The sequence below is a fragment of the Coregonus clupeaformis genome, chromosome 16, assembly GCF_020615455.1.
Source record: "Coregonus clupeaformis isolate EN_2021a chromosome 16, ASM2061545v1, whole genome shotgun sequence".
Lineage (NCBI taxonomy): Eukaryota > Metazoa > Chordata > Actinopteri > Salmoniformes > Salmonidae > Coregonus > Coregonus clupeaformis.
In genome coordinates, this window is record NC_059207.1 from 35,160,697 (window position 1) to 35,181,588 (window position 20,892).

Here is a 20,892-nt window from a genome sequence, read left to right on the forward strand (position 1 = left end):
AAAGCATGGAGTAAAAAAGGTACATTGATTTGACTGTTGGGATTGAACTAGAGCTCAGCCTGCACAACTAATACATGTGTACTGTATGTGACTGATGTAGTATCAAATGTGCCACTGTTCACCAGCAATCCAGATCTATCCTGGACCATAAAGTGTGGCCTGAGAACTTTACAAGAGATTCATCTGCTCACTTTATCCACCCCGGCCTAAAGGGGAATTCCTCTGGCCTTTTACCCATGCTTACCAACAATTCACAAGAGACAACTACAGATAGTTGGACCCAATGCTCGATCAATGTCCCACCATCATACTCACCTTGGATAAGATGCTGGTTGTCAAAGATACTGGAACCAAAAACATATATTTTCCCCATTAGGTTATATTACATTTCTAGTCAGAATGCCTTTAACATTGTATAAAGTATACATAAATATAGCAATTATGTAATATCAGATTGTTTATTTGATAAGTGTAATAACCATTGAGAAAACACTTGTGATCCTTTCATTTTGACATTTTGGCATTATTATCTTTTCATGGGCATTATTACCAGCATATGGCAAAATAAAATGTAAATTGCTTCATATGGCACCAGGGGGCATGATAATAACAATAACATTCCTGAATGTGTATGACATCATGACATCATGACAACATTTGAAAACACTGAGACTGGCAATGACAGATGTGACAACAAGAGATGTTTCTGCAAATTAAACACTAATTGTGCTTTGGTGAAATATGAAATAAGAAAGTCACTGTCTACCTACCCTTAAAGTCAAAGTTCTCGGATTTTACATGGTGCCCTCAACAACCAACAGTTCACCAACTGAACTCTGCCCCCAATAGTGCATGACAAGCAGCGAAGGTGAGGTGGAAGGTGAATGATGAATGACAAACTTACTTGTCCAGAACGAAGTAGAGGTCAAAGCCCCCGAAGCAGGATGGTCCAGCCTGCCCCCTGTCCTGGTTGTGCCCAGTGTTACCAGCTGTCAGCACCACCAGCACACTTACAGTACCAAGCAGCACTGGTAACCAGGAGCCTCTGCACCCAAATAAATACATTATTCCAGTTTGGAGGAGGTATTTCACATGAGAGGAAGAATAACACCACCTTGGAAAACAAGTGGAGAAAAAACGATTCCTTATTTCTATATCTTCATCCAGTATTCTTCAGCATTGAATATAAGTTATCCGAAAGGCTGCAGTGGAAGGCAGAGAATGCTCTGATGCTATGAATCTAGTCTGTCTCAATTGAGTCAGGAGGCTCTCATCACTGAGTCAGGGACAAGCACAGGCTACACACACATGCACTGGGCCTCACAGCAGCGCACTCCTCTTATCTCGTCTTTTTCTTTTGCTCTTTTCTTACTGTTGGGAAGTAGGGCAGTGTAAGTGTATTCCAGGCAGCTCCACATAAACGTATGTTATTGTGTCTAATTTAAAGCCTCCTTCCACAACTCTCTGACTTTTCCTTTATTCACGTGGTTGAGGAGGTAATGAAGACAGATGTGAAAAATAACCTAGCCACTTCTACTGCCATCTAGCGGTGGCAATCAGTGTGACAAGGTTCTATACTATGAGCGCATAAGATCAAATAAAATCACGTTTTATTTGTCACATGCACCAAATACAACAGGTGTAGACTTTACCATGAAATGCTTACTGTAAAGTCTACACTTGTTGTATTCGGCGCATGTGAAAAATACAATTGTATTTTATTTGATCTGATGAGCTCCTGGTTTGGAACCTTGTGATTGTCACCACTAGATGGATAGTTTGTCTTTCTGAGAGTTTCAGTCTATTTACCTGAGAACTAACTTGCCTAAGTATACTGATTTAATTTTTTATTGTGTAGAACGATAGGCTTGAAATGGTCTATTTGATTTAACAAACAAAAAGACATCTAAGTTTAGCTTTTTTTAATAAATCATAAAATCAATAGTCATTTCTGGTTCCTTATCAAAGTTAGCTGGCTAACTCATTGATTATACTTTGTAGTATACCCCTCTGGACTTCAAACCTGTTACATACAGTTCCCTCTACATTGGGAATAGATTAACTAAAAATGTCATAACCACAAAACAAATAAGTCAATGACTTGAAACAAATACGGTCCGTATATGGTGTGTGTGGACTTAAGGGGGAAATCTGAATTTAAGGTCCATTATGCAACACTGCAACCTGCAAATAGCCATTTGAAGTAGTTTTTTACTGGCTTAAACTAGACCTTACAAAAACACTCAGACATTTTTTTTTATTGATATTTTACCGGCAGTAGATGACAGTCAACATCTATCATGATGTTCTTTAAGTAAATAAAGTACGGACACCCTAAGGTGAGGTGTTGACTAACAGAGGATGATCTATACCAATGAAAAAGAAAGTTGCACACTAACACGCATCTTTTCACTGTATATTGAGAACACAGTGAAGTAAACAATTTACTTCCCCACAGCGCCGAAGATAGGGCATGAAATGGAGGGATCACTCTTCTTAACTACCTTGAATTCACATGCCTTTTGGTCCCACTCCTTCATGCAATCATCAGGAAAATGTGTGGGAGTCGCATACCTGCAATCAAACAATAAACATCATCAAATTATTTTGCTGTGTAAATCAATGGAATTTCACTCTCTCAGTCTATTCTTAAACCACTGAGATAGCTTGTGTGGATATTTTGAGAAGATAGCAATGGGCAGTATATTCCTTTAGTGTGATAGATACAGACTGAGAAGGCTGAGGGCTACATAAACCATGCCTTTTGTAGGTGATAGTATAAAGCTGTACCCCGAGCAGCATGAATCACAAGTGCAGTCCATGCAATCACTGTTCCTCCAGCGGGAACCAATAGGATGCCATGTCTTATCCTTTTCGTCAAGACAATGGGTAATCATGCCTAAACAACAAAACAGTATAGCATATTGTAAATGTGTGTTGTCTTTTTCAATGTACAGGTGTATTTGATGTAGCCTGCGTATCATTCTTTTTAGCCAACTTTCCACTCCTTAGCAATCCTGTAATTTGCCAAAGAGACTGGCCAATCTTTAATCTTCAAATATCACCATTCTATCATTAATGAGCTCGAGGAGATCAGTGGATTAGTAATTTCCACCAGAGCTATTGCCAGATAATTTAATGTTAATTTCTCTAACATAATCCGCCTCCAACGTTGACTGATTTCCTTATATGAACTTTAACTCAGTAAAATCGTTGACATTTTTTTGTTCAGTATACATACTGCCTTTCCAACCACAAATGTCTTAACTTTGATCAGGGCCGGTTCCAGGCATTAGCAACCTAAGCGGTCGCTTAGGGACCTTGGTCGCTAGGGGGCCTCGGACCCAAAAAGCCGGCCAAAAAACAATTGAAATAATAATAATAATAATTATATTATATAGTGAAAAAATATATAAATCGCAACATGCAACAATTTCAACGATTTTAATGAGTTACAGTTCATATAAGGAAATCAGTCAATTGAAATTAATTCATTAGGCCCTAATCTATGGATTTCACATGACTGGGCAGGGGCGCAGCCATGGATGGAGGGCATAGGCCCACCCATTTGGGAGCCAGGCCCACCCATTTGGGAGCCAGGCCCACCCACTGGGGAGCCAGGCCCAGTTAATCTGAATTAGTTTTTCCCCACAAAACAGCTTTATTACAGACAGAAATACTCCTCAGTTTCATCAGCTGTCCGGGTGGCTGGTCTCAGACGATCCCGCTGGTGAAGAAGCCGGATGTGGAGGTCCTGGGCTGATGTGATGACACGTGGTCTGTGGTGGTGAGACCGGTTGGATGTACTGCCAAATTCTCTAAAACTACGTTGGAGGTGGATTATGGTGGAGAAATTAACATTTCATTCTCTGGCAACAGCTCTGGTGGACATTCCTGCAGTCAGAATGTAAATTGCACGCACCCTCAAAACTTGAGACATCTGTGACATTGTGTTGTGTGACAAAACTGCACATTTTAGAGTGGCCTTTATTGTCCCCAGCACAATGTGCACTTGTGTAATGATCATGCTGTTTAATCAGTTCTTCTTTGTGATCCGAACACCTCAAATTTCGATTCGTCTGTCCATAACAATTTTTTCCAATCTTCCTCTGTCCAGTGTCTGTGTTCTTTTGCCCATCTTTTCTTTTTATTGGCCAGTCTGAGATATGGCTTTTTCTTTGCAACTCTACCTAGAAGGTCAGCATCCCGGAGTCGCCTCTTCACTGTTGACATTGAGACTGGTGTTTTGCGGGTACTATTTAATGAAGCTGCCAGTTGAGGACCTGTGAGGCGTCTGTTTCTCAAACTAGACACTCTAATGTATTTGTCCTCATGCTCAGTTGTGCACCGGGGCCTCCCACTCCTCTTTCTATTCTGGTTAGAGCCAGTTTGCGCTGTTCTGTGAAGGGAGTAGTACACAGCGTTGTCCGAGATCTTCAGTTTCTTGGCAATTTCTCGCATCGAATAGCCTTAATTTCTCAGAACAAGAATAGACTGACGAGTTTCAGAAGAAAGTTATTTGTTTCTGGCCATTTTGAGCCTGTAATCGAACCCACAATTGCTGATGCTCCAGATACTCAACTAGTCTCAAGAAGGCCAGTTTGATTGCTTCTTTAATCAGCACAACAGTTTTCAGCTGTGCTAACATAATTGCAAAAGGGTTCTCTAATGATCAATTAGCCTTTTAAAATGATAAACTTGGATTAGCAAACACAACGTGCCATTGGAACACAGGACTGATGGTTGCTGATAATGGGCCTCTGTACGCCTATGTAGATATTCCATTAAAAATCAGCAGTTTCCAGCTACAATAGCCAATTACAACATTAACAATGTCTACACTGTATTTCTGATCAATTTGATGTTATTTTAATGGACAAAAAAATTGCTTTTCTTTCGAAAACAAGGACATTTCTAAGTGACCCCAAACTTTTGAACTGTAGTGTATATTTTAGGAACTTACTCAACTTACTATTGAAAGTACGAATAGTAGAATACACCAGGTGCAATTTCAAAATGTTGTTGTGCATCAGCTCTTTTTCTCTTGTTATGTCAGTCGCTGACATTCACTCAATTAACCATGTCAACTAACAATTTTTTGATTGGTAGTTAGTTTAGCCAGCCATCTAAACTTGTAGTAATCATGGCCAAATCCCGACTGGGGACGCATAGATTTTGTTATTCATTTTCAATCAGTTATCATATTAACATGGAATAAGTCATTATAAAATGTGTAGAATTGCAGTAAATTATCTTTAAAACTGCTAAAAATGATCTCAACCCCATGACAAAATGGGTGAATGGCAGAAAGCTTGTTGTAAAACTGCTATTTTTTTCTCTCTGCCCCATTACAAAATGAGTATAATTACATTCTTATAAAAATGCTATGCTTTTTTCTCCTCCTCATGGTAAAATGTGTGGAATTGCAGAAAACTTGCTTTATGCCCCATGGCAAAATTTGTAGAGTTGCAGGAAATTAGCTTTAAAACCCCCAAAAGGCTAGAGACGGCCCTGGCTTTGATTTTAAGCCTCAAACTACAGCAGCTTTGTCACGATCGTCTAGAACAGATGAGGACCAAGGCGCAGTGTTGCAGGCAAACATACTCTTTAATTAGAGACACGATGAAAAAACAACACACGATACGTGACAGTTCACGGTCTAACATAAACAGACTAGAAACAAGAACCCACAAACACAAAGGGAAAGACAGACAGTTTAAATATGGCTCCCAATCAGAGACAACCAGCACCAGCTGACACTCGTTGCCTCTGATTGGGAGTCACTCAGGCCAACATAGAAATACAAACTAGAACTCCCAACATAGCAATAGAATACATAGAATTACACACCCTGGCTCAACATAACAGTGTCCCCAGAGCCAGGGCGTGACAGTACCCCCCCCTAAAGGCGCGGACTCCGACCGCGCCAACTACATACCACAGGGGAGGGACCGGGTGGGCACTCCGCCTTGGCGGCGGATCCGGCTCCGGGCCTGATCCCCACTCCCTCTCCAACCCCCCAAAGTACCCCTGGTCCGGTCTGGCCCCACTGGCCGGAGCTGGACTGCACACTGATGGAGCGGATTGCTCTAGCTCCGGCGTAACGCATCTGACCGGTGCCGGACCAGGCACCAGTGGAACAGGCACGGGCCGTGCCGGACCGACGACGCACACCACTGGCTTGGTGTGGGGAACAGGCACGGGCCGTGCTGGACTGACGACGCACACCACTGGCTTGGTGTGGGGAGCAGGAGCGGGCCGGACAGGGCTGACGAAACGCACCACTGACTTGGTGCGGGGAGCAGGAACGGGCCGGACAGGGCTGACGAAACGCACCACTGACTTGGTGCGGGGAGCAGGAACAGGCCGGGCCGAGCTGGCGACGCGCACCGTAGACTTGGTGCGGGGAGCAGGAACGGGCCGAGCCGGGCTGACGAAGCGCACCACTGACTTGGTGCGTGGAGCAGGAACGGGCCGAGCTGGGCTGACGAACCGCACCACTGACTTGGTGCGGGGAGCAGGAGCGGGCCGGACCGGGCTGGCGAAGCGCACCACTGACTTGGTGCGGGGAGCAGGAACGGGCCGAGCCGGGCTGACGAGCGCACCACTGACTTGGTGCGGGGAGCAGGAGCGGGCCGGACCGGGCTGGCGAAGCGCACCACTGACTTGGTGCGGGGAGCAGGAACGGGCCGAGCCGGGCTGACGAAGCGCACCACTGACTTGGTGCGGGGAGCAGGAGCGGGCCGGACCGGGCTGACGAAGCGCACCACTGACTTGGTGCGGGGAGCAGGAACGGGCCGAGCCGGGCTGACGAAGCGCACCACTGACTTGGTGCGAGGGACAGGAACAGGCCGGACCATACTGGGGACACACACCACTGGCCCTATGCAGGGATCAGGAACGGGCCGGACCGGACTGGTAACACACCCCAGTACCTCTCGCCGTGCCTCCACACTTTCCTTCCCCTTTAACACCAGTGGCCCCCGTAACCTGGCGGCCTCCTCTGCCGATCCGCTGGACCGCTCTATCGCGGCCTCCTGCTGCCCCGACGTCCACGTCGTGAGCCCCCCCCTAAAAAATTTCTGGGCGGCTCTCCTCTTGGACCAGGCCTCCATGTCTCTAGCCAGACACTCACTCCACTGCTTCAAAGTCCAACCTTTCTGCTCCTCACTTGGCTTGGCCCAGTCAAGACTCTTACTCCACTGCTCCATAGACCAACCTCTCTGCTCTTCACGCTGCTTGGTCCTGTCTTGGTGGGTTCTTCTGTCACGATCGTCTAGAACAGATGAGGACCAAGGCGCAGCGTTGCAGGCAAACATACTCTTTAATTAGAGACACGATGAAAAAACAACACACGATACGTGACAGTTCACGGTCTAACATAAACAGACTAGAAACAAGAACCCACAAACACAAAGGGAAAGACAGACAGTTTAAATATGGCTCCCAATCAGAGACAACCAGCACCAGCTGACACTCGTTGCCTCTGATTGGGAGTCACTCAGGCCAACATAGAAATACAAACTAGAACTCCCAACATAGCAATAGAATACATAGAATTACACACCCTGGCTCAACATAACAGTGTCCCCAGAGCCAGGGCGTGACAAGCTTGCCTAGCTAACCGCTAAATGTTTGTTGCTTAATTTGTTATAATTCTAATTCTATTTTTGAGGCTCCACATGTTGTCATCGAAAATATTAATGTTATTTCCAACAACCAATGAGCAACTCTGTTGGAAATCCAGCTGCATATTGAATGTTGAGATTGCCAAAAAGCCAGTCTCTTTTGCAAATAACAGGAGTGGAATGTTAGCTAAAAAGACTGGTACCCAGACTATATAGTGTGTGTGTGTGTGTGTGTGTGTGTATGTTTGCATGTGTGCGTGAGAGAAAGAGAGAGGGGGGGGTTAACAGCTGGTTAGCTTAGTCTTTTACTTTACCTGGTTTCAAAGTCATAGGCTTCCTGTGGCAATAAGCATGGAACAGTGGAACTAGCACACACAGGATTAAACCTAGAGCCAAGGACCTCTTCACAGGGAGAAGGGAGGGAAAACATTTGTTATTGAGGGGAATAAGCCATAGGCCTACCGTTGAACCTACAAAATATTTCTAGATGAACAACTAGCAAACCAAACTGACACATGTCTACATTTTGAGCTAATCATTGACCCTACTCTAGGTAATAAAATAACGTAATATTTTTCCAATGCCCTCCTCTACTATGTAATTTAAATCCACCATCCATTCCGGCTTAAAACAAATATGTGGGGAGTTCCAAATATTAATTTTGCCTGCTGTATTTATTATGTCCACATTGTGATGAACAAAATGTGTAACTGAAACCCCATTCCCTATGTGCCATTAGGAGTTACAACAATCAATCAAATTCACGGACGGTTCCACCACCTCCAGATTCCTACTAACTTGTACATAACATGCCAAATTTTAAGAAACTTACCATGATTCACAAGAATGTAGACTGGATTCTAAGGTAATTCTAGGGATCTTCTAGGGTAGAGAACTTCACAGGCTTGTGGGTCTTTTGGAAGTAGCCTACCTTTGGAATTAAACAAGGGCTGGGGTCAAACACTGTCAGTAAATCGTGCGCGTGGACTTTTAAGGTCCACTATGCAACAAAGCAACCTGCAAATAGCCCTTAGTGTATATGATATGTAGTGGTACAATTAATTCAGAGAAATGTATTGGACATAGTTTGAAGCTATGAAGTTTCTTGTTTACTGGCTCAACCCAGACTTTACAAACACACACACACACGTTTTGTTCTTCTATCCTCGTGGGGACTTAAAATGTATTTCCATTCAAAATCCTATTTCCCCTAACCCTAAACCTAACCCTTACCCTAACCTTAAACCCTAACCCTAACCCTAAACCTAACAAAGTAAGCATGTTACTCACTTTTGTTTACTCTCTCCCCACCCCCACCCTTTGTTTAATTCCAAAGGTAGGCTACTTCCCAAAGACCCACTATTTAAAAGCAAGTTTTGTACTTCCCTACAAGAACTCTAGTAGAATTACATTACAATCCGTTTGTGTGAATTATGGTAAGTCATTTTGCATGTTATGTTTTCAGGATTTTGAAGGTGATAGAACAGTCCTTATATTTGGTTGATTTTCCATGATATGTAACACCAGAAGCCGTGTTCTTGCTAATTTACTGTAACTCCAGTAACATACAGTGCATTCGATAAGTATTCAGCCCTTGAGTTTTTCCACATTTTGTTACGTTACAGCCTTATTCTAAAATTGATTAAATTGTTTTTTCCCCCTCATCAATCTACACACAACACCCCATAATGACAAATCAAAAACAGGTTTTTAGAATTTAAAGCAAATGTTAAACATAAAATAAACTGAAATATCACATTTAAATAAGTATTCAGACCGCAAAAAATTCTAAAAACCTGTTTTCGCTTTGTCATTATGTGGTATTGTGTGTAGATTGATGAGGATTTTTATTTTATTTGATCCATTTTAGAATAAGGCTGTAGCTTAACAACATTTGGAAAAAGTGAAGGGGTCTGAACAGGTGGGGAGTTAAAAAGATTCATTTTGCAGTATTTGGAAAAAGTGAAGGGGTCTGAATACTCTGTTTGAAAGTATTCAGACCCCTTCACTTTTTCCAAATTTTGTTAAGTTACAGCCTTATTCTAAAATGGATCAAATAAAATAAAAATAGGTAGCCTAATGGGGTTTCATTTTGTTATGATAATGTGGACATAAAAATAAATACTGCAAAATGAATATTTTTAACTCCCCACCTTTGTTCGGAAAGTATTCAGACCCCTTCACTTTTTCCAAATGTTGTTAAGTTACAGCCTTATTCTAAAATTGATCAAATAAAATAAAAATAGGTAGCCTAATGGGGTTTCATTTTGTTATGATAATGTGGACATAAAAATAAATACTGCAAAATGATTCTTTTTAACTCCCCACCTTTGTTTGAGTCTGAATGGATGGTGGATTTAAACAACATAATAGAGAAAAGGCATTGGAAAATATAGTTACCAGTATTTATTTTCTAGTGTAGGGTCAATTACGTATTATTTTAACATGTTTAAATGTGTCACTTTCCTTTTCTAGTTCTTTATGTTCAATGTTTTGAAGGTTCAATGGTAGACCAATGGCTTGTTTATTCCACTCAATAACATACATTTGAAGTCGGAAGTTTACATACACAGGTTGGAGTCATTAAAACTCATTTTTCAACCACTCCACAAAGTTATTGTTAACAAACTATAGTTTTGGCAAGTCGGTTAGGACATCTACTTTGTGCATGACACAAGTATTTTTTCCATCAATTGTTTATAGACAGATTATTTCACTTAAAATTCATTGTATCACAATTCCAGTGGGTCAGAAGTTTACATACACTAAGTTGACTGTGCCTTTAAACAGCTTTGGAAATTCCAGAAAATGATGTCATGGCTTTAGAAGCTTCTGATAGGCTAATTGACATCATTTGAGTCAATTGGAGGTGTACCTGTGGATGTATTTCAAGGCCTACCTTCAAACTCAGTGCCTCTTTGCTTGACATCATGGGAAAATGAAAAGAAATCTGCCAAGACCTCAGAAAAGAAATTGTAGACCACAAATCTGGTTCATCGTTGGGAGCATTTTCCAAATGCCTGAAGGTACCACGTTCATCTGTACAAACAATAGTACGCAAGTATAAACACCATGGGACCACGCAGCTGTCATACCGCTCAGGAAGGAGACGCGTTCGGTCTCCTAGAGATGAACATACGTTAGTGCGAAAAGTGCCAATCAATCTCAGAACAACAGCAAAGGACCTTCTGAAGATGCTGGAGGAAACAGGTACAATAGTATCTATATCCACAGTAAAACGAGTCCTATATCTACATAACCTGAAAGGCCGCTCAGCGAGGAAGAAGCCACTGCTCCAAAACCGCCATAAAAAAGCCAGACTACGGTTTGCAACTGCACATGGGAACAAAGATTGTACTTTTTGGAGAAATGTCCTCTGGTCTGATTAAACAAAAATAGAACTGTTTGGCCATAATGACCATTGTTGTGTTTGGAGGAAAAATGGGGTGGCTTGCAAGCCGAAGAACACCATCCCAACCGTGAAGCACGGGGTGGCAGCATCATGCTGTGGGGGTGCTTTGCTGCAGGAGGGACTGGTGCACTTCACAAAATAAATGGCATCATGAGGAAGAAAAAGTATATGGATATATTGAAGCAACATCTCAAGACATCAGTCAGGAAGTTAAAGCTTGGTCGCAAATGGGTCTTCCAAATGGACAGACTTCCAAAGTTGTGGCAAAATGGCTTAAGGACAACAAAGTCAAGGTATCGGAGTGGCCATCACAAAGCCCTGACATAAATCCTATAGAAAATGTGTGGGCAGAACTGAAAAAGCGTGTGCGAGCAAGGAGGCCTACAAACCTGACTCAGTTACACCAGCTCTATCAGGAGGAATGGGCCAAAATTCACCCAACTTCTTGTGGGAAGCTTGTGGAAGGGTACCCAAAACGTTTGACCCAAGTTAAACAATTTAAAGGCAATGCTACCAAATACTAATTGTGTGTATGTAAACTTCTAACCCACTGGGAATGTGATGAAAGAAATAAAAGCTTAAATAAATCATTCTCTCTACTATCATTCTGACATTTCACATTCTTCAAATAAAGTGGTGATCCTAACTGATCTAAGACGGAATTTTTACTAGAATTAAATGTCAGGAATTGTGAAAAACTGAGTTTAAATGTATTATGTCTCCTGAGTGGCGCAGTGGTCTAAGGCACTGCATCGCAGTGTTAACTGTGCCACTAGAGATTCTGGTTCGAATCCAGGCTCTGTCGCAGCCGGCCGCGACCGGGAGACTCATGGGCGGCGCACAATTGGCCCAGCGTCGTCCAGGGTAGGGGAGGGAATGGCCGGCAGGGATGTAGCTCAGTTGATAGAGCATGGTGTTTGCAATGCCAGGGTTGTGGGTTTGTTTCGACTTCAACTGTATGTTTTCTCTCCCTGTGAAGAGGTCCTTGGCTCTAGCTTTAATCCTGTGTGCGCTGCTTCCACTGTTCCATGCTTACTGCTTCAAGAAGTATTTGAAACCAGGTAAAGTAAAGGACAAAGCTAACCATCCACACGAACACATAGAAATTACACTAGCACATTGAAAAAGACAATAAACAATATGCTATATTGTTTTCTTGTTTAGGCATAACCCATTGTCGTGATGACAAGGATAAGACATGGCATCCTATTGGTTCCCACTGGAGGAACAGTGATTGCATGGACTGCACTTGTGATTCATGCTGCTCGGGGTACAGCTTTATACTATCACCTACAAAAGGCATGGTTTATGTAGCCCTCAGCCTTCCCAGTCTGTATCTATCACACTAAAGGAATATACTGCCCATTGCTATCTTCTCAAAATATCCACACAAGCTATCTCAGTGGTTTAAGAATAGACTGAGTGGGTGAAATTCCATTGATTTACACAGCAAAATAATTTGATGATGTTTATTGTTTGATTGCAGGTATGCGACTCCCACACATTTTCCTGATGATTGCATGAAGGAGTGGGACCAAAAGGCATGTGAATTCAAGGTGGTTAAGAAGAGTGATCCCTCCATTTCATGCCCTATCTTCGGCGCTGTGGGGAAGTAAATGGTTTACTTCAATGTGTTCTCAATATACAGTGAATAAAATATGTCAGCTTACTTTGTGTCAAATGTGAATGTTTCGGTGTCTGATTAATTGGATTGGTTGACTAGAAATGGTAAAAACATCATGATACAAATGAAAAAGAAAGATGCGTGTTAGTGTGCAACTTTCTTTTTCATTGGTATAGATCATCCTCTGTTAGTCAACACCTCACCTTAGGGTGTCCGTACTTTATTTACTTCAAGAACATCATGATAGATGTTAACTGTCATTTACTGCCGGTAAAATATCAATAAAAAAAAATGTCAGGTTGCAGGATGGACCTTAAATTCAGATTTCCCCCTTAAGTCCACACACCCCATTTACTGACCGTGTTTGTTTCAGGTCATTGACTTATTTATTTTGTGGTTATTAAATGTTTAGTTGATCTATTCCCAAGGTTTGAAGTCCAGAGGGGTATACTACAAAGCATAATCAATGAGTTAGCCAGCTAACTTTGATAAGCAACCAGAAATTACTATTGATTTTATGATTTATTAAAAAAGCTAAACTTTGATATTTATTTAAGTTTGTTAAATCAATTAGACCACTTTAAGCCTATCTTTCTACACACAAAAAAATGCAGTATATTTAGGCAAGTTAGCTGGCTAACATGCTGCTTTATAGTGTACTCCTCAGGTTGACAGACTGAAACTTTCAGAAAGACAAACTATCCATCTAGTGGTGACAATCACAAGGTTCCAAACCAGGAGCTCATCAGATCAAATAAAATACAATTGTATTTTTCACATGCGCTGAATACAACAAGTGTAGACTTTACAGTAAGCATTTCACAGTAAAGTCTAAACCTGTTTTATTCGGTATAGGTGGTATAGACGGTATAGAACCTTGTCACACTGATTGTCACCACTAGATGGCAGTAGAAGTGGATAGGTTGTTTTTCACATCTGTCTTCATTACCTCCTCAACCGCGTGAATAAAGGAAAAGTCAGAGAGTTGTGGAAGGAGGCTTTAAATTAGACACAATAACATACGCTTATGTGGAGCTACCTGGAATACACTTACACTGCCCTACTTCCCAACAGTAAGAAAAGAGCAAAAGAAAAAGACGAGATAAGAGGAGTGCGCTGCTGTGAGGCCCAGTGCATGTGTGTGTAGCCTGTGCTTGTCCCTGACTCAGTGATGAGAGCCTCCTGACTCAATTGAGACAGACTAGATTCATAGCATCAGAGCATTCTCTGCCTTCCACTGCAGCCTTTCGGATAACTTATATTCAATGCTGAAGAATACTGGATGGAGATATAGAAATAAGGAATCGTTTTTTCTTCACTTGTTTTCCAAGGTGGTGTTATTCTTCCTCTCATGTGAAATACTTAATGTCTTTATTTGGGTGCAGAGGCTCCTGGTTACCAGTGCTGCTTGGTGCTGTAAGTGTGCTGGTGGTGCTGACAGCTAATGTGTAGTGTAACAACTTTGTAGCATATGCTTTGGACATAGGCCCTTATTCTCTTACTAAGATGCCTGATCACTTTTATGCATATCATTACAACGTCTATATTCGTATAATTTTCACATCATATGTACTGTATATAGTCACATGTATTTAGCGTATCTTACCTGGATATGGTAACATCAGGTTTACCCTCAGAGGGAATGCCTGTTATCCCACAAAGACATATGGCCTCGGTGTTTGGGTTCCCGGCAAGCACTCTGGCCTTGGTAGCAGCAGCTGGCAATGAGTTGGGAGCCGAACCTGCTTCATGAGAAGCTTTAATAATTTCTCTAGGGAGCAGCATTTCTTACACACTGGATCATCCCACTGTCATAGTATACACACAGGTCAATCTGAATTACCTTAAATATGTTTAAGAAACAGAGAAGATATGGAAGAAAGTACTCTGGTCAGATGAGACTAAAATTGAGCTATGTCTGGCGCAAACACAACACCTCTCATCACCCCGAATGTTTTTCATCGGCAGGGACTGGGAAACTGGTCAGAATTGAAGTAATGATGGATGGTGCTAAATACAGGGAAATTCTTGAGGGAAAACTGTTTCAGTCTTCCAGAGATTTGAGACTGGGACGGAGGTTCACCTTCAGCAGGACAATGACCCTAAGCATACTGCTAAAGCAACACTCAAGTGGTTTAAGGCGAAACATTTAAATGTTCTTTTTTGGGGGGTGGGGGGGGGGGAATAGTTATGCACGCTCAAGTTTTCTGTTTTTTTGTCTTATTTCTTGTTTGTTTCACACAAAAAATTACTGTAGCTACTGTAGGAATATGTGGGTCCTTGCTCCTAGAACAAACATTTGATTGTCTTCAGCTAAATCAAAGTTAGAGAACGATTAACCACAATGGGCAGGTTTGTATATGTAAATAAACCATTCACACACCTGCTCAGCCTCCCCTTCCGGTGACACAGCGAATCAGAGTGATACTCATTTTGGATGGACAGCAAGTGTTTTTTGATGTTCCCTCGTTGTACGCAGTGGAGGGATCTACTGTAAATCTTGTGTTGGCACCTGTAACCAGCCTAAACAGAAGGTGTATTGTATTTATTATCTGAACGTCTGCATGCCTTACATTTGCTCTATCCCACCGATGAAATATAATTTTACCCACTTCAATCAATACCTTGAAAATAATTCTATGTCCTTTCCTGGGTCTTGTTACGCTGACCCTCCATTTCACTCCAGTGTCTCTAGTCTTTAGAAGCCACTCTTGTAACGCCTCAACAGAATTCACTCCTAGGCGTAGGCTCAATTCAAAAGTTGAGTGGTCTCTCTGGGTAGGTCTCTCAACAAGTGAAGAAATATGATATTTGTACCCATGGGGTAGCCAACTCTAAATAGGAAAACAATGTAACTTGATGTGTTGTGTGCTATAGTCAGAGTAACTTAAACAATTTTATAGAAATTATTAGCTAATAAATATTTGAGAAATTATGAATAATAAGCATATGCTTTTACCTGATAATAGACTACTAATGATAATATAACAACTTTAAATTCAGAGCTAGTAAGGTTAAGTAGCCTAGGTTAACTTAGCTGACCTTCAATTGAGGGAATTCAGCAGAGTTCTCTGAGACATTTTTACAACTCATTGAAACTCTGAAAATAAATACATGGACAAATGTTACCAAACATGTTAATAATAGGCCTGCATTACGGTAGGCAGCTAATTGTTAAATTACACTTTCCATCCTTACCTTAGAAGGTCACTGTCTCTCAGGGGTGTGTGTTCATCCATGTCTTTCAACAGGCTGTGAGGCAACAGCTGTCGCGAGCCAACAAACGCTAGCCAATGGAAGCGTAGTAGAAGGTCCCTCTGAATAACGGGGCATGGTTTTGGCTTAACTACGTTGGGAAAAAGAAAGACGCCGCCCACGTCGATCATGGTGAAGCGGCACCTTGCATCGCAGACTGCCTTCAGGACTATTGCAAAAAAGCCCTTGTAGTTGTAGTACTCGCTGCCCGAGTTTGCCAGAGCTCGGATCCGAATAGTTTCTGGCATCGACAGCTCCTGCACAAAACTGATAATTCCAACTATCTCCAAAATCTCTGGCGATTTCTGCCCATTTTGCATTAATTGCAATTCAAAAAGAGACATGTTTGCTTCTTCTTCTGTGGTTAAGAAAGTAGTGTCGTAAAGCATATAACACCAGACTAGGCTGACATGTAGCTAGCTAGTATTTGTAAACAGTCATAACACCAGACTGGGAGTTCCAATGTCGTCACTAACTACATTTTACATTTTAGTCATTTAGCAGACGCTCTTATCCAGAGCGACTTACAGGAGCATTTTAGGGTTAAGTGCCTTGCTTAAGGGCACATCGACAGATTTTTCACCTAGTCGGCTCGGGGATTAGAACCAGCGACCTTTCGGTTACTGGCACAACGCTCTTACCCACTAAGCTACCTGCCGCCCTAACTAGAGTCAAAAAGAGTGCCTCGGCCCCTCTTGCTTGGTAAACTACTATGGCTCCCCAAGCCCTTTAGTGGATATACACTACACAAGGTGGACTTCCTTTCTGGGTGGAACGAAACGAAAAGAGTCCGCTGCCCCCCCAAAAACGACTGCACGCACGTAGATCAATGGAGTGGAGCTTGCAGCCGCCTATATGCGGATGCGATGGATTGAGATGCAGCCCATGCAAAAAAAACAGATACTGTATCTCTAGCTTTAACTGACGGATTTTGATGGGGATTTTTTATTATGTTACTTATATTGACGTACCGGTGCGTCAATAGACTCTAGGGGGATGTTATTAATATGACAATGTCTAATTCAGTTACATTTTAGGAATGTCAGATAATACGTTGAAAAGTAAAGGGCATTGAGGCAAAGTCATATAGCGATTGAGAACTAAACTGCTAACAAACACAATGTGGAACAAAACTGTAACTGAATTGATCATTGGCTGTAGGGTTTATTGATCATTGGCTTTGCACATGCTGGACCTGCTAAAATGATTGTTCTCTCATTTCCTATAGCTACAGCTCTAGCTGTAATCCTGTTTGCTCTGCCTCCACTGTCCCATGCTGCATGTGTCATCTTTCAAACTATGAAACCAGGTAAAGGACAAGACAACAACCCCTCAAAAAACAAGACAAAACATATGGGCCTACATTAGCCTATAGAGGACATATTAATGAGAAGAATGTCAACTATGTTTTACATTTCTGAAACTAATGCTGTGTTAGGAAGCCTACTCTGATTCAACTCATGGTGTCTTTTTAAGCATGACTCATTGCCAGGACCATTTGGATGGTACATGGCATTCTCTATGGTCTAGGTGGCACATTGTCTTTACCATTTCAGTTTGTAGGAATAAAAGTATTTCACTGTAGGCTCTAATGAAAATAAAGAACTGTACAATGTAATTTGCTAATTTGATTTGTTTTGTGTAGGGCTTCTTAAATATGACGTATTTAAGAAGAATGATCGATCTGTGCCATGGCCGTACATTGGTGGTGCGGGGAAATGATTGGTGTTGTCTGTCATTTACTGCCAGTAAAATATCAATTAAAAATATCATTCAATCATTCAACATCCTTTAGTGTGTGTGTGTGTGTTTGTGGGGACCCAAAAAAAATGTCCCCTTAAGGACAGTAAAACAAGGAAAATTATCCCTTGTGGGGACATTTCCCACATCCCCATGAGGTCAAAGACTATTTTAAGCTAAATGGTTAGGTTTAGGGTTAGGGTTACAATTAGGGTTCTGGTTTGAATCAGGGTAAGGGTAAGGGGTTATTGGTTTTAAAATTATATTTATAGACCTTTTTCACATTTTACAATCATAATACTTCATATAAATACAAATCAGCTTTCACATCAATACATGGATTCATTTTTACATTTACATTTACGTCATTTAACAGACGCTCTTATCCAGAGCGACTTACAAATAGGTGCATTCACCTTATAGCCAGTGGGATAACCACTTTACAATGTTTTATTTTATTTTATTTTATTTTTGGGGGGGTGGAGTAAAGGGGGGAGGTGGGGGTAGAAGGATTACTTTATCCTATCCCAGGTATTCCTTAAAGAGGTGGGGTTTCAAATGTCTCCGGAAGGTGGTGAGTGACTCCGCTGTCCTGGCGTTGTGAGGGAGCTTGTTCCACCATTGGGGTGCCAGAGCAGCGAACAGTTTTGACTGGGCTGAGCGGGAACTATGCTTCCGCAGAGGTAGGTGAGCCAGCAGGCCAGAGGTGGATGAACGCAGTGCCCTCGTTTGGGTGTAGGGACTGATCAGAGCCTGAAGGTACGGAGGTGCCGTTCCCCTCACAGCTCCGTAGGCAAGCACCATGGTCTTGTAGCAGATGCGAGCTTCAACTGGAAGCCAGTGGAGTGTGCGGAGGAGCGAGGTGACGTGAGAGAACTTGGGAAGGTTGAACACCAGACGGGCTGTGGCATTCTGGATGAGTTGTAGGGGTTTAATGGCACAGGCAGGGAGCCCAGCCAACAGCGAGTTGCAGTAATCCAGACGGGAGATGACAAGTGCCTGGATTAGTACCTGTTGTGTCAATTCCTGACTACAAGCTATACCGAGCACTCAAGCCTAAATCCATCCAGGGTGCTCAAAGCACTCCCAACCTGCAGGGGCAACCATGCAACCGGAGCTGTTGAAACCAACCACCAGGAAGTGCTCTGGGGACCATATTAACGTGCGCACCCACAAGCAGTGCATGTGCATGGCATCGAAATGTTTGGTAAAAGCTTACTTGGCTCTCACTCATTCCTGAGAAGAGATACCAATGACCACAGCTCCTGATCATCCAAAGACGCAACTGGTAGGACAGAATGTGTTGTGAATTCATGCTTCTATATGCCCTTTTGTTTGGTTGTAACATACAATTATTAATTAAATTAAATAGTGAAGACTTCATTATGTGAACGTAGAACTTGACAGTAACGTTACTATAATCATGTGTATTGTTAAATGTTTAATTAGGATATTGATATTTAATTATTAACTTGCAATGATCCTAGGTTAATCTAAATGATGAAATGATTGTTTGGTTAGGTTTGAGGATTCAGTAACATTAGTTTATGCTTATTTTTGAGAAAGTGGAATTGAGAGTTATTTGTAACTAATCCATGGGGTTTTGTTTGTGTGTTTTGAAGGTTATCAACCTATTCTGTTCCATCTTTGTGACAATAAAAAATCATAAAGTGAACAGTTTTGAGTTGTCCTTTGCGTTCATCAAGGATAAAGCCGTTTTCAAGTTTGGGCAGAGCTGTGGTCAGCCAGAAATCACGCAGAACTTGACAGTTGATAACCAGCGCGGCAGTGAGGACGAGGATCAAAGGGCTGAAGTCAAGCTGTCGACGCAAAGGAAGAATTGCCTGTGAAACTCTACACCATGGCCAAGGAAACTTTTGGGAAAACAGTCAAGCAACTGAAGCAAGAGCGGACCTTAGCCAAATCTGCTTTCACCAGACAAGCGAACTACCTGAGTAAAGCTGCAGCTGGTATGATTAAGCATGAACTACAAGAGGAGTTCAGCAAGCTCAGTTCCCTGGCTAGAAGTGTCGGTGATTCAAATGATGACTATGCGGCTGGCCTACTGGCTGAAGCGGGAACTAAGGGAGATGAAGAGGTCAAGCTCGACAAGGACCAGCAGGCTGATCTTGAAAGGACGATTGAAGAGTGCGACATGAAATTGGAGGAAATCCGAGAGGCAGTCCAATTCAACCTCTGGCCAAGATACGGTAAAGAGGAGGTAGACTTTGCAATCCAAGAAGCTGAGAAAGCCTGTGACAGAGCCAAAGAAACCCCCGTCACTGCTATTAACAGGGACGGCTATGAACTACAGCTGGAAAGAGCGAGGAAGCTAATCCATGATGCAAGTGAAAGCCTGAAAGACTGGGAAAAATGGGTCCCACACGATGAGACTGCAGATCTGAAAGGCAGAGTAAAAGATCTGAGAATATTCGGCAGTAACCTCGAGGCCAAAAGAACAGAATTCCTCATCGCACAGAGAATTGCAGAAGAGGACAGAAGACCTACAGAGCTTCAACCAAGAGCAGTCCCACAACCAGTGGTGAGAATAAAACCAACCAGTCTACCTAAATTCACTGGGCTTAGGAGGAATTTCCACAGATGGAGGAAAGACTGGGAGAGCCTGCAAAAGCAGGGAGAGCCGACTGGTTCAGTGGAGGTGAAGAAGTTTCAACTTCTTGACAGTGTGGACGAGAGAATATGTAGAGACCTGCGCCTGTCATCATATAACAGTGCTGAAGACATGTTTAGAGTACTCCAAAACCGGTATGGAAACAAACCAACAATTGCTTTGGAGATAATTGAGGACCTGGAGAGGATCCCTCCTTTAAAGTCACACCAACCAAGGAAGGTTATTGACCTGATTCAAGCTGTGGAAAAGGCCCTGAATGACCTCACGGAGCTCGAAAGCAGTGGAGCCATAAAGAATCCCCTTGTCATCAGATCCATAGAGAGCAAGCTACCGGATAACATGAAGAGGGACTGGCTGACATTCATGGTCAACCCAAGAAATGGAGTCACACCTGACAATCACTTCGACAGCCTTCTAAGATTTTTAAAGACACAAGAGGACATACTGGAGAAACTAGACCAGTTGGGTGTAAGTGAAAACCCTGAAAAGAAAGCTACGTACCCGGAGAAGCGGTATGCTTCCACAAGGTCCACGAGAAAGGGAGGATGCGTTGTGTGTGGAGATGAAAAGCACCGTGAGAAGATTTTCTTTTGTAAGCAGT

The 20,892-nt window shown here is 42.3% G+C and overlaps 1 protein-coding gene and 2 long non-coding RNA genes across 3 annotated transcripts in view; 1 reads left to right on the forward strand and 2 right to left on the reverse strand.

Annotated features, from left to right (window-relative positions):
- The window catches only part of LOC121584834 (anthrax toxin receptor 1-like), a 74,078-nt gene extending 72,403 nt beyond the window's left edge, over positions 1–1,675 (reverse strand). The window contains exon 1 of the mRNA XM_041900979.2: positions 905–1,675. Within this exon, the coding sequence (XP_041756913.2) occupies positions 905–1,065 (161 nt within the window). The 5' untranslated portion in view covers positions 1,066–1,675. The remainder of the gene's footprint in view (positions 1–904) is intronic.
- Positions 1,676–2,242: 567 nt separating this feature from the next.
- Positions 2,243–8,564, reverse strand: LOC121584836. The gene is made up of 4 exons (XR_006003766.1): positions 8,461–8,564; positions 7,943–8,030; positions 2,791–2,899; positions 2,243–2,574 (listed from the first exon to the last, which is right to left on the reverse strand). It is a non-coding gene; the product is annotated as an uncharacterized LOC121584836 (long non-coding RNA).
- Positions 8,565–16,557: 7,993 nt separating this feature from the next.
- On the forward strand, positions 16,558–17,708 carry LOC121584168. The gene is made up of 2 exons (XR_006003670.2): positions 16,558–17,228; positions 17,565–17,708. It is a non-coding gene; the product is annotated as an uncharacterized LOC121584168 (long non-coding RNA).
- Positions 17,709–20,892: the final 3,184 nt, after the last annotated feature.